The following is a 13,227-nucleotide window of genomic DNA, read 5'->3' on the forward strand; positions in this document are numbered from 1 at the left end:
GAGTCTCTCATCTATTAGCAGCTGGGGGAAGGGAATGATGAAACAAGGGTTAATGTGTGTTGAGTGTGTTTGTGGCTTTGTACTGGATGAATGAACAGAGGGAATGAATGAATGTATTAAATGAAAGAGCCTCAGAAGTCTGCTAAACATCACTAAGTGTGTGTGTGTGTGTGTTTGTGTGTGTGTGTGTGTGTGTGTGTGTGTGTGTGTGTGTGTGTGTGTGTGTGTGTGTGTGTGTGTGTGTGTGTGTGTGTGTGTGTATGTGTGTGTGTGTGTGTGTTTAAGGCACAAATTCAGTGTATCATTCATAATAGAAAACATGCTGAAAAATGTTTGGATTTATTACATTTTATTACAAATCCCTTCTCAGTTTTCTCAGGTGTCATTGTATATGTTAATGACATATTTCACATGTTTCCAAATCCTTTCATCCCAGCTCTTTTCTCTCTTTCTTCACATACGCCTGATTTCTCTCGCTGCCTTCCTCCCTATGTCTTCTTTTCGTTCTTCTTTTTGGCAAGGTAGCTGTGGTAGTAGAAGTTACTGAAGAGAGCGATGAGGCTGAGAGAGTAGGCCAACACAACCATGTTCATGGAGTCAGGGAAGTCACAGTCAGCAAACAGGTTGTAGGTGGTGTGAATGGTGACTATGAAAAACTGGAGCTGGGAGGGAGACAGGCAGGAGAAAAATGACAGTGTGAGACAAGTGGCAGACTATCTGAGCGACAAAGAAACACTTCCTCCTACCCTGCAGTCTGTATGAAGACAAAAAAAAACACGTTCTCAAAGTCAAATACAGGAAATGTGGCACACGCTCTGATCAAAACTGAATTCAATATTTACTTTCGGGAAAAAATGAAATTGCCTTGAAAGCAGCAAAACATGTCAGAGGATTTCAAAGCAAAAGTGAAAACCAGTCGACAACTCATGAAACTGTATTGAGCTTGAGTCTTCTATTCTTTTCTTCTGTGGTTCTCACCATTACATACCACTATTAACCTAGGCACCTCGTAAACCTTGTACAACATGCTTCAGAAAGACTTACTCACGGCAATGCAAGTAATGCATGATGATTAAAAGTGTGTGACAGAGAGAAAAGAAGAGAGATTCGTGAGGAACCACTACAACACACAATGTTGTAGTGGTTCATGTGAAAGAAAGAGGCAGCCGAAGGCCTCCGTATAGGGTACTTAGCATTCTTGCTAGCTGGGCTTCATGTGGCCTTCAGTCTTTCAGCAGCCAACTCAAGTGTCCTTACTGTTTCTGTATCACTCTATAACACAGTTTCCTCTCAAATTCTGTGACATATGGGTTGGTCAGCAAAGACTAGCTCAGTAATAGGCTTATAGCTGGCGTAGGAAAGATTTCTAAACTTGTTTTAATGTTTTGTTTGAATGTATTTTAAATGCTTTTAATGTAATTTTTATGCGCCTGTAAAGCACTTTGAGTTGCCTTGTGTCTGAATTGTGCTATATAAATAAACTTGCCTTGCCTTATAATGAAAAAGTAGCTAACAGCTCCAGCACAATTCTAACATTACACTGGCACTAACATTACACTGGCAAATACACATCCAATGTAACTGTTATAATCAAACAGTCATTCCTAGAGCCAGTGGTTGATGGCTGGCAGTAAATATGCGACACAAATAGCTTGCTATCGCTTCATTGCTAGCCACCATGTGGCCCTCGTCTAGCAGGTTTACCCTGTCAGCACTTGTGTTAAAGTAACAGAGAGAGCTTTATATAGGAATAATTATCATTTTGATACGAGGCTAACTGATAAAAGAGTGATTTCACTTCTAGTTGCTCGTTCATGCTAGCTATTACAAAGAAACAACACTTAAAGCTAGCATGAGCAGCGATTACCACAGCTGAACAGACAGAGACAAGAGAGCATGAGAATTCTGCACGTTATTGTCACAACATAAAGTCGGCCTGCTCTGACGACTGGTCTATATCCATATGTTTCATAGAGTCGCTTTAGTAGCCTATTGAGGGCCCAGGAAGGGATTATGTGTATGAATGAACATAAGGGACGTTGAGCATACCACTCCACATTCACCTCCCCTTTCAAAGTTTATAATTACCTCTCGAAAATACAAAAGAAATCCTCTCTGTCGCTCTCACACACACACAAATACAATCCACTCAAGTATCTCAGCTTCAGTTCACCAAATTGTAAAGCCAACTGTTAATGAAGGCTTAAGGGGGCAGTCTTCTCTAGGTCAGTACAATTATTGTTACATAATGGCAGTCACTCACCATACTGACCTATATATGTTGCAGCCATATAGAAAGACAAAAACCCCAGAGGAGGCATTGTCTCCTCATCAAGCTATAAGTAAAACAGATGGTCCAGTAGTTAGTGAGTAGCATCAGTGCTGCTAATCCATCCAATTATGCCCACGGCTGGTCAGAACAATGGTGCACGGAGCACAAGGCCTCATGTTAGGCTCGTCAAAGTTAAAGCACTCCAAGCTTTTTCAACATTCTGAGATGAGGTTGTTGGACACATACCCAAACAGACCTAAGAGGGAAAGACTTGCCAGAAATACTGACCAGCTGCAGGGAGGTGAGGTAGCGTTTCCACCAGAGGTATTTGGACATGCTCGGACCAAAAGCTGCCAGGCCGTAGTACAGATACATCACTACATGGACCAGGGAGTTGATGAGACCGATCAGGAAAGCTACGGACAGACACACATGATGAGCATCACATAGTGTAAGCTTATGTATCAGTGTGTGTTCTGGGGTGTGTTGGCGTGTACTCACACTGGCCACCAGCCACATATTTAACCCCAGCCCACCAGTTGAAGATCATGGTGGCATGGTGGTAGACATGGAGGAAGGTCAGCTGACTGTTCTTCTTCCTCAGAATGAAAAATACCTGAAGAACACAAAAACACATATAAAGGCAAGTGTATGGTAAGATCTTGCAGCCATGTGTTCAAGCACATGCAGAAATAAGCTGCAAACACTTGTGTGTTTATAATGTGAAAATAACTTCTTTTCACTTCTTTCATACTCACAGTGTCGCTGAGCTCTATAACTTTGGAGAAGTAGAACCACCAGCACACTCTTGCCATCTGTCCGACAGAAAAATATGTTTGAAAGTTTGTGAGGTGCAGAATATTTTGGTTATTAAGGTGCAGTCTTAAACCTATAGCCTTGTGAAACAAATTACAGAGTTGAGCTTTATCTAGAAATTGTTGCATAATGTATAATGTGGTAAAAAGATTTACCCTCATGGCCAGTGGGCTGCTACTGTAGTCGACTGGCTGGCACAGCAGACTGTATCTGGCCAACCAGGAAGAAGCTGTGAACTGGAAAGACAAAAGCTGCTTTCATCTCTGCTTTGGTTCCTCTCAATCAGCACTGGGACCTTTCATCCCATTTTGTCAAACTCAAATTGGTGCTGAATTAGTGAAATCACTTCCTGTTTCGCCGATGACTCCCACAATGGATAGGGGAAATAACTCTTGTGGTATCATCTGAGATTATGGAGGACTTTTTGTCCTTTTATACCTGCAATGAGTCACTTTGGGGCAGCAGGAACAAGCAGTGAACACAACACTAACATAGTATCACCTCTCAGGTTGATATAGTAAACAAACAGTGGCCTATTTCTACATCAAGCAGATATGGAGCAGTGTGGAGTTGTGTTTTTTGTCATCTTTTACAAATGTTCCCACATACAGTGTAGTAGTACCTCATAGAACATGTATGCAGACAGGCAGACCATGGCAAAGTTGTAAACTATCAGGACGGGTTTAAGGTTGACTGGCTGCCTTTTGGCCATCAGCTTTGGCCCCACCCATATAATGACCAGATAGCACAGAAAGATGCAGCTGATTGGCACAGGAGAGTAGACCAGCAGCCAACTGTCTGTCCTCTTGTCTAGACAGAGAGAAAGCAAGAGAAAGGCATATATCAAGCACAAGATTGTGCTAAAGTCTGGCATAAAGTTGATAAAGTAAATATAAAGACTTGCCTCCATTTTCCAGGATCCCTCGGTAGAATAACTGTAATTTCTGCCACATGCTGAGAGCCTGAAAACCCTGAGAGTAGGAGAAACATTCATGAGCTAGTAAATACAAAACTGAACCGAAACACCAATAACAACAATATTTGGAAGTAGTGCAACCCGAATTTGGCTGATTCAATAAAGGAAATGAACTCCAAGGCCAATAATGTGCAATTCATTCAAGGAAGCATATTGAGACGCCTCCGACAAGAGCAACTGAAAACATCAAACTGTAGTTTTAGTATTTTAGTATTTAGTATTTTATTTTACTCATTCACATTTTTTTTTTTTTTTTTTTGCTTGCTTTTGATTTTCTGAACTAATACTCAATTTTATAGTGACTTTACACAGCAAAAGCATTTGTTGTTGATCATGTTCTCTATCTGTCTCTGTTGTATTCTGCAAAGATGTTGTCAAAGGCATATCTCCAATACATCAAAGTTCAATTGTGTTATACTGTACTGTATTAAAACATGGCTCTGGTCTTGCAACCTTCATCAGGGCCAGTTAGAGCCATAGAGTCATCTGGAAGTGACGCTTAATGAAAATCAATCACAGAACAAATGACTTGTAACGGGATGAAAATAAAGGTCTTTTCTGCAACTGGGAAAACATTAGCTGACTTTTTGTAGCTCGCTGTTTTACAAATGCTCATGAATGACATCCTTCTGTGAAACAATCGCACGTAGAGAAGAACACTCCACTGCAAATTTGATTAAATCAGCCAGAGATAATCTGGATTATAATTCAAGGATTATGTTCACTAAACCAAACGTATCTCTTGATGATGGATAATAACTAATAATCCTCTTGATGAATGGCTGCCTAATGTGGACGACAGGCGGATGAGTTTCCATGTGTGATTAACAAATGCCAGTGCTACCATCTAGTGTTTGCAGGTGGAAGCTCTGCACAGGACAGGTCAGTGACTCTCCTTTACACTCCTTTAGTATTTGAAACTAAGATGAGTTTGCATGTGCAGTGGGGTGTTTTGTCCATTAAGCAGCTTTGTTTTGGTCTTTGGTGTCCCATGTATGTCTACAAACGTAGAAACACCAACAGTCTTATTGTCAGATGGGCCATGTGTCTCCACAAAAACACCAAACAGTAAAAATCTAGCAAAGTTTCAGCCTGTCTCTTGACCCTTTGGGAAAGATAGACATTCCAACACAGCCTGGAGGTCACAGAGGTCATCTGCTTGGAGAGGATGTTTAATGATCAAAGGTGCAGTTTTATATTGTAAAATTACACTTTCATCTAACTGGAAAGGCTACATTTAATATTTCTTTAACTAAATATAATAAAGGGATCTGGTAGCTCTCCACCAAAATTAGATCCTGGCAGTGTGGAGGTGGCAGCATTAGAGAGATACACATTTGCAAAAGATATAATTAAACCGGTAAATGAATTATTAACAATAATGGATTTGACAGGCTTTTTTGGTCAGGGTTGGGATGAGGGACCGCAGCAGGTAGATAACGTCTGCCTCTTCACCTTCATCTCTAAGCATCTTACAGTGAATCAATGTCCAACAGTTACTAGAAATGGACATTGTTGTATTAAAAAAGTTTTATGAATATTATATTGTATTGTTGTTTCAATCCAAGTGTTCATTAAACATTCCCACCACTGAATGTCAGTGAAAGCACCAATTACTGTATTGACAGAAGCAGCAGGCCATGTGGACAGTGCTAAGTAGTTTAGCTTCTCCAGGAGCTTCCTCACTGGGATTTACAGAAGGAAATCCCCAGCAGGGCCGGGCTTCTACAACTCTGCTCGGGTTTATCAAGCAGGTTTAAGACCTACAGTGATGCTTCTTGGATATCTAAAGAAACTGAAGCAATCTACATCAATCATCAATCACAGTATACAATGCTGATATTAAACTATTCAGTCTGACAGACACAGAGCCTACATGCAGGTACTGATGGGAAATGATGACAACCAGTGAACTTCCAGTTGAATTCATTATGGTTGACTGTGAATAACTGCAAGAATTTGTGTTAAATTGTCTTTCTGTAAAGACAGGGTCAGCTGTAGGAAGTGTCCTTACCTTCATTCTGATGGTGGCTGTTTATATTTTTTCCTCAGCTCTCCTCGGTCAAAGCGCGCTGCATCTCAGCCATGTGTTAAGCAGCACTGAGGTAATCCGCCTGTTCTCTAGGTGTATGTGCCTCTGTGTGTGTGTGTGACCAGCATGACATATGGCAGTGTGCTTCCTTCATTCTAGCATAGCAGGTCAAGTACTGGGCAGCTAAATCCCATCAATCAGAAGTCCACTGTTATTCAGAATGTATGTGATTGTGACTATAAGACAACAATTCAGGATTTCTTCTAGTAAATCAAAACATAATTCTGAATTACGTAATTATGATATTCAGTTCAATTTGGTGTTTTCTTATTTCTTAATATTGGATCTAATCTTTAAATAGAAACCCCACTAAACCACTTGGAAAGATTACGCAAGGATGAAAGATTAAGCAAGGTAAGTAAAGGCAGCACGCTCGTGTGCCGCCTCAAAGCAAGAAGGTTCTGGGTTCAAACCCACTGGCCAGCTGAGGCCTTCCTGAGTCCAGTTTGCCTCCATGTCAGAATAAGTGGATATAGATAATGGTTGGAATAAAGGTTCACAAATCCTTAAAGGTGCAATAGGTAGGCCAAGAATTTTGGTTTAAAACATTAAAAACTGGGAGGCTGTTTAGCCCTGATCCGTCGCCTGCTCGCCCAGGTTCTGCTGCCCGTTCTGCGCCACTCTAGCTAGGACCGCTAGCTGCACTGCTAAATGAGTAGCTAGCAATTAATCAGGTGATGGCAGTTTGATATTTTGGAAAATATACTTTCCTGCTGAGAGTTGGATGAGAACATATGTCTGTGTGCTAGATGAAAGTGAAGCTAGGTGAAGCTACGGCCAACAGCTTAGCAGTTAGCTTAGCATAAGCATTTGTGAGCTTTAGAGATAGCTGTAGGCAGATTTTGTGACCTCTGGACAGAGCCAGGCTAGCTCTTTCCCTCTGTTTCCAGTCTTGATGCTGATAGCAGAAGATAGCCAGCTGTCGGCTTTAACGTCATATTTAGCGTACAGATGTGAGAGTGGCATCAATCTTCTCATTTAACTCTAGGATTACTGTCTTTTAGGTGAAAGAAGGCAAAATAAAATATCATCCCCAGCTCCACATTTAATAGGAACAGAAAGAGACACCTTGAAACACACTTATAAAATATATTTTCTTTTAAAATGGAGAACAACGGCCTAAAGGTTCATTCTACATTCAGGTAAATAAGGGATAACTTGTACAGCAAAATAAAGTGACAATGGTTCAAATCTATAGCAAATATGCAAAACTGATTAAATGGAGCATTGTATGGTTACTTATACTAGTATACTGTATTATTCTTCACAAGTGAAAAATATTGATTTAATTGAATTAGTACACTAATTTATAATGCCACTTCCCAAAATGCTCATACACATTGAAGAGAATAAAGGTCAGCACTTGAAACTCTTGAAGATAAATGTACTAGTAGCACAGCATATCAATACCAGCAGCAGAAACTGAACAGGAAGGAAAATGCTTGGACAGTAATCCGACTGAGGTTTGCTCAGTGGCAGCATACAACATCCTCAGACTCCGTGTGGGTGACAACAACAATCAGTCCATCAAATCTCTCCACACACATCCATCTACAGCCTCCTGCAGGCAGGTTTTATACCATAGACTTCATTAATGGGAGAAGACAGGGCAGGACTGGCTACTGTATCCACACAGAGGCGTGAGGTGTGGCGATGCTGGTAGAGAAACCACAATCTGATTACTGCTTAAACAGATTCAACTGCTTGGTGAACTGCTGTCTACCTGTGTCTTCTGCCATCAAAGTAAAAAAAAAAAACAAAAAAAAAACACCAAGAGTGAAATACTAAGTTAACCCTTCCCAACTACGTGATGAAGAAAGAAGCAGGAAAAAACATTAGTTATTTATCTGACATCCTAATTACCCACTTCCACCCCATCATGACTGTTGTTGCCAGGCTGCTGCTGATGCTGATGATGGGGGTGATGATGAAAGTGATGATGATCACTGGGAGAGTGAGGATTGTGAGGTTGATTCTGAATTGTTACGTGCTGATGTTCGGTATGATTTTGGGGACTGTGTTGGTGGTGGTGTTTTGAATGATGAGGATCATGATGAAGATGGCTGTGGTGATGAGCCGTTTCTCCCACCTCTGGATCTTCAGTGTCCAACTCGGTTGTTGTTGTCGTCTCGTTCTTCATGGTGCCGTTCTCAGGAACCTACAGAAACACGTCTTTCTTTACGTGCATTTTTGTAGTTTTAAGCTGAATGAATTGCATTTATAAAACCACTCGGGGGCAGCAGAACAAGCTAAAAACACAACATCAACATATCATTATCTCACCAAGTTGCCATTTCAATGACTTTTACATATCCAGCAGTCAACATTATTAATTTAGACGTGTTTATGACCAATATTCTCTTCGGTCTGTTTGGTCTCCACCAACTTATGAAGGAAATATCTGGCTCTTTAGCTGCTGAATGCTCTGCTAGCCAAACTAGCCAGTTGTTAACTTTCTGTGTCTGCTGTTTGGTGTTGGTAGTGTGTAGTGGGTGTATCACAGCAGATTTTGTTTGTTTGTTGTTTGCTAAAAACAGCTGCCTGTTGCTGCTGAAAATAAGGTTGATGAGGGCAAGAAAACCAAAACAATGAGCTAAATGAATGTTATTTGGGCTTGCCTAACCGTAACCTGCAAAAAGCCACCAAGATAAAGTTGTTGTTATGTAATAGCTCTCTTTTCAAAGAAGGTTTTGAAAAGTTGTCAGTGCATAAAACCAATGATCTGCTGATCTTTACAAATCCAGATGCAATGGTGATAATTTTCTACAGGTATGACTTACACTTTCACATAGTCATACTGTTAATTGTATTATTGATTGGTGCAGCTTTAACCCAAAGAGTGCATTTCATTGTATTTATTGTAGTTTGGGTGAGTAATTCATACTCAACACTGAAAATCACATGTAAAGAATATGCGTCACCATTTCCAACCCTTTGTGTATGTGTGCAAGCATTTGTGTGTGTGTTTTGTGATTACTCACAGAGCAGTTGCAGATGTTTTTATGATAAGTGGCTCTGACTGCGGCCTCTACGTAGGGATAATGCAGGTAACTGTAAGGCAGCACTATGTGAAAGGTGAGGAGACCACACCTGGAGAAAGAAAGAATCAACATGTAGATGGTGGTCACTGCAATTTTCTTAACCTTCTCCTCATTTTCACAATGGGATGCATGAACAAAATTATATAATAATAGATTCAAGGATACGATTGAAATACCAGTCATTTTAAATGGCATGCCAGGCCCTTTCAAAGCTCTCTTTTTTGTATCCCCTTCTGTGTGTGACTCAGAACTAATGTGCCTACACATGGAGATAAATCATAGTTGTGCTTTTAAAAAATCTTGTAGAGAGACCACTGTTTTATAAGCCAGAAACTGGAGGTTGGAAAAATGTATGAACATAGAGTAAAGTCAAATTTGCGACATGAGACCCAAAAAACTGCCAAGACAAGGGGGCTGGGACAAGTGATAAAATGTTGTGCATGTTATAGTTGCACTCCAAGCAACAAAAAAAAAGCCACTGGTGTTTTGACATAATCTTGAAGAGGGGCATGCCTTACCTATCATAGACCAGAAAGTCGTCTTTGTCACCATCCAGAGCTTCCCACACGTCATCTTGAAAGGGACCCTGCTGGTACACAGGAACACCAGCAGGCGCTCTTCTCTTCAGCTCCCAGAACATGGCTCTGGACTGAGCATCTCGCTCATTTACTATCATGAAAGACACCTCTGTCAGGTTGCTGCGGGTAAGCTTGCTACGCAGGCCTCCAATCCTACAGATGGACAGAGAGAGAACAACTCTTCACTGTTAGCAATGCACATGGAGTTTTTAAAGACATTACCAGCCACGACACCAATTACTTTTGTATTTTTACAGAAATGAATTAGATCTATAGGGTTGCCCAAAAATGTTGTATTAGCTGTCGTGTTGTGATTAATTGAAATGATTCTTTATAGCTTTGACTTATGTGAAATATCAGAATGGTCTTCAAACATTTCATTAAGTCCTTGTGAGATCAAATTCCAGCATTTTTTATTGTTTTTCACGGACATTAGATGGTCATATTCTTTAGTGTTGTATTAACAACGAAGTTAGAGTGTGTAAGTAATTGATAACAGTAACTGACGCAGTGACTGAACGTGTTGCACGTTAAATTCCAACAGTCTAGCTGAAGATTGCTGAGATGACGTGTTGACTTACATAAGAATCTTTCAAATTTCTCCTCCTACCATTTTCACACTTTGTATATAAATGACATATGCCTAATAAACTACTGCATTTCTCCATAAAGTCAATTCTCTTACTTGGAGGCCTGCGTGAGACAGAACTGTCAGCTGGCCTTCAGTAGCGCAACCACAACCACATTTCCCAGCAGGTTTTGCATGGGTGCATGTCCCTTTATTGTCCAGTTGGGGGCAGGTTTGCAGATCCTGGAGGCTTCATTGTCCCCCTCCACTATCAGAGAGACATGTGCGGCCCACAGCAGACCTGGCAGGGCTGTGTACAGCCACAGCGACGAGAGAGAGTGCATTTTCCCTCCCTGGCGGGCTGGACTGAATCTACCTGATAAGAAAGATGTGCAATAATCCATGTTACTTTGGATGTGCATTGTCATACATGTAGCCTAAAATTCAACTCAATTCTGAGACATGCATATAATTAAAAAGAAAAAAAAAAATCTAAAACATGGATTGAGGAAATAAAAGTTATAAAGTCACTGAAGTTGACTCTTCACAAAACTCATGCTAAAGCCTCTGCATTACATATAATCACAGTCAGGACAACATGAATGCAGTCTGTAGACTACAGTGCACCACATGCAGGCAGATTCAATCACTGGCAGGTTTCCCCCATCCTGAACAAAATGGCCAGTCAGTCTGATCCCCAAATAATTAAAAGAGTAAACCCTCATTGTCTTTCTCATCACATGTGGAGATAATCTGCAAAAGAGTTTATTATGGGCTCAACTGCCAACAGACAGAAGAATGTTGGGGGCAAATGGGCAGACAGGCAGAGAGACAAAGAGAGGCTGGGACAGCAACGTTTACAGCCTGAGGGACATCCTCAAAACTGTACAAACACATGAATGTGACTTTATTATTAGCCAATTTGAAAATACTTTAAATCTAGTTATTGAATCGCAAATGATATCTCAATCAGTACTTCAGTCTCTGGTAAACAACCTTATAGCTCCAGATTCATCAACATGCATGCTCACATTAGTGTGTCCCTTAGTGAGTGAATCAAAATGATATGAAGTGCCTAAAAGTGCATTAACACACCTTTAAAATTGATTATTTTAAAACGAAGAGTATGAAATGAAACCATCCCTCTGACACAAAAATGCATTACTTTGAAAATACAAAAAACAAATACAATTGGTTAACAGATTTCATCATTTACTTTTCAAAATAAAAGACGTAATTCAAATAAAAATAAATCAGCTTTTTACGATCAAAAAGAAGGCCTTACCGCTGTGCTCTCTGTCCTGTGACCCACATAGACAGTAAACCCCTGTTGTTTTTAAAGCCTGGGTGGTTGACTAAGCACTCCCCCAAATCAAACAGAGAGAGAGAGAGAGAGAGAGAAGGAGCTGCTATCTGTACACAAACTTAGTGTGCAGTCTCAAACGCATCAAATTGGACTGCACTGGAGTTTTAATTGTGTACAAGTTGCAAGGATTTTAAAATAAAAGTATCTAAATCACCAGTGCAAATAAAGCCACAATGGTGAGCCATAATCGATACGACTAGTGCATATAGTACATATAGTACATATAGTACAAATAGTTTTTATGAGCAGCTCCTCCCATTCTTTTGAAAAAAAATGTGTTCATATTTTGGGGCATTTTAGGCTCTTACTCTGGAGAGTCAACCATAGAGAGACGCCTCTCATTAAAAAAATGAGTGAAAATGTCTGCAGTAAAAACAAAAGACCCCATGCCTTTGTTGGCTGTGTAAAGACATTGTGTCAATATGTGTCACCCATACAGCTACTTGAGAAAAATGTCTTGATAATTATAATATTAACGATAGTTATAGTATCAAAAGTCATTTTCTGACAACAAATGTACTTAAGTAAAAGTAAAGTATACATATATTTACACGTACTGTATGTATACACCTTATAATAATGTTAATTTAGTATCATCCAGGTAAAGATAAAATAACTAAAAAAGTGTTACTTTGGCTTTGATGCAGCATGCAATCTGCAAGGTAACTAGTTACTAAAGTTATCAAATAAATGTAGAGGAGTAAATGGTACACAATTTGCCTGCAAAATGTAGTGGGGTGGAAGTATAAAGCAGCAGAAAATTGAAGTAATCAAGTACAGTACAAGTACCTCAAATTTGTCCATTTATATTTAGGGCATTTAGCAGACGCTTTTGTCCAAAGCGACTTACAATAAGTACATTTGTCAGAAGAAAGAAACCACAACATATCACCGTCGATAAAGTAACAATGAAAAAATAGAAACAATTTTCAAGCCCTCATCTGAGCGAAGCAGCTGCTATTTATCAGGGATACCTTAAGTACATAAGTGCTATTATGTAAGTCCTAAGGGTAAGAACATACAAGTGCACAAAAGGTATCTTGACAAGATGACATATTTCAGTCTTGAAATACTCACAGAATGCCTGAGAACTGGATCTACAATTACTTTCTGACTTACCAACAACAAGATAACATGCAGCTTCCTTCCCCTAGACACAATGTAACTGAACAGCAGATTACGGGTTGCTCTTTATATACAGGGATAGCTCCTCCCTGCAATCAAGCCTATTCACCACAGCTGAGTTGGCCGAAACTGGCTAATGACCAATCAGCATCAATAGTTTCACAAGAATTTACACAAAGGGTATCTAGACAAGATTAAATATTTCAACTAACCCTCCTCACAGAATGCCTAAACACTGGATCTACAATTACTTTCTGACTTACCAACAACAAGGTAAAATGCAGCTTCCTTCCCCTATTCAAAATGTAACTTGGAGAGTGCTTGGGTAAATGTACTTAGTTACATTCCATCACTGACCCTCCTGAAGATGTCTGCCATATCCCTTTTGGTAAG

The 13,227-nt window shown here is 40.0% G+C and overlaps 2 protein-coding genes across 3 annotated transcripts; both read right to left on the minus strand.

The window, feature by feature from the left end:
• Positions 1 to 371: 371 nt before the first annotated feature.
• On the minus strand, positions 372 to 7,108 carry elovl8a (ELOVL fatty acid elongase 8a). The gene is made up of 8 exons (XM_073490420.1): positions 6,079 to 7,108; positions 3,993 to 4,059; positions 3,711 to 3,898; positions 3,244 to 3,324; positions 3,031 to 3,087; positions 2,774 to 2,888; positions 2,561 to 2,688; positions 372 to 662 (listed from the first exon to the last, which is right to left on the minus strand). The coding sequence occupies exons 1-8, from the start codon at positions 6,082 to 6,084 to the stop codon at positions 489 to 491; spliced, it is 816 nt and encodes a 271-aa protein (XP_073346521.1). The 5' UTR covers positions 6,085 to 7,108; the 3' UTR covers positions 372 to 488.
• Positions 7,109 to 7,181: 73 nt separating this feature from the next.
• On the minus strand, positions 7,182 to 12,871 carry selenop2 (selenoprotein P2). 2 transcript variants are annotated; one of them, XM_073490418.1, is made up of 5 exons: positions 12,829 to 12,871; positions 10,461 to 10,719; positions 9,716 to 9,928; positions 9,138 to 9,246; positions 7,182 to 8,314 (listed from the first exon to the last, which is right to left on the minus strand). In XM_073490418.1, the coding sequence occupies exons 2-5, from the start codon at positions 10,685 to 10,687 to the stop codon at positions 8,012 to 8,014; spliced, it is 852 nt and encodes a 283-aa protein (XP_073346519.1). In that variant the 5' UTR covers positions 10,688 to 10,719; positions 12,829 to 12,871; the 3' UTR covers positions 7,182 to 8,011. The 2 variants fall into 2 exon arrangements, with proteins under 2 accessions (XP_073346519.1, XP_073346520.1); XM_073490419.1 differs by lacking the exon at positions 12,829 to 12,871 and adding an exon at positions 11,629 to 11,650.
• Between the last annotated feature and the right edge of the window lie 356 nt (positions 12,872 to 13,227).

Source organism: Pagrus major, chromosome 21 (assembly GCF_040436345.1).
Source record: "Pagrus major chromosome 21, Pma_NU_1.0".
In the NCBI taxonomy this organism is placed as follows: Eukaryota; Metazoa; Chordata; class Actinopteri; order Spariformes; family Sparidae; genus Pagrus; species Pagrus major.

What these genes read in the sequence shown, in the direction of transcription:
- elovl8a (XM_073490420.1), bottom strand. An exon ending in GCAGCCCACTGGCCATGAGG is followed by an intron (nt 3,088 to 3,243) that starts GTAAATCTTTTT and finishes TCTGTCGGACAG; the next exon opens with ATGGCAAGAGTGTGCTGGTG. An exon ending in TTATAGAGCTCAGCGACACT is followed by an intron (nt 2,889 to 3,030) that starts GTGAGTATGAAA and finishes TGTGTTCTTCAG; the next exon opens with GTATTTTTCATTCTGAGGAA.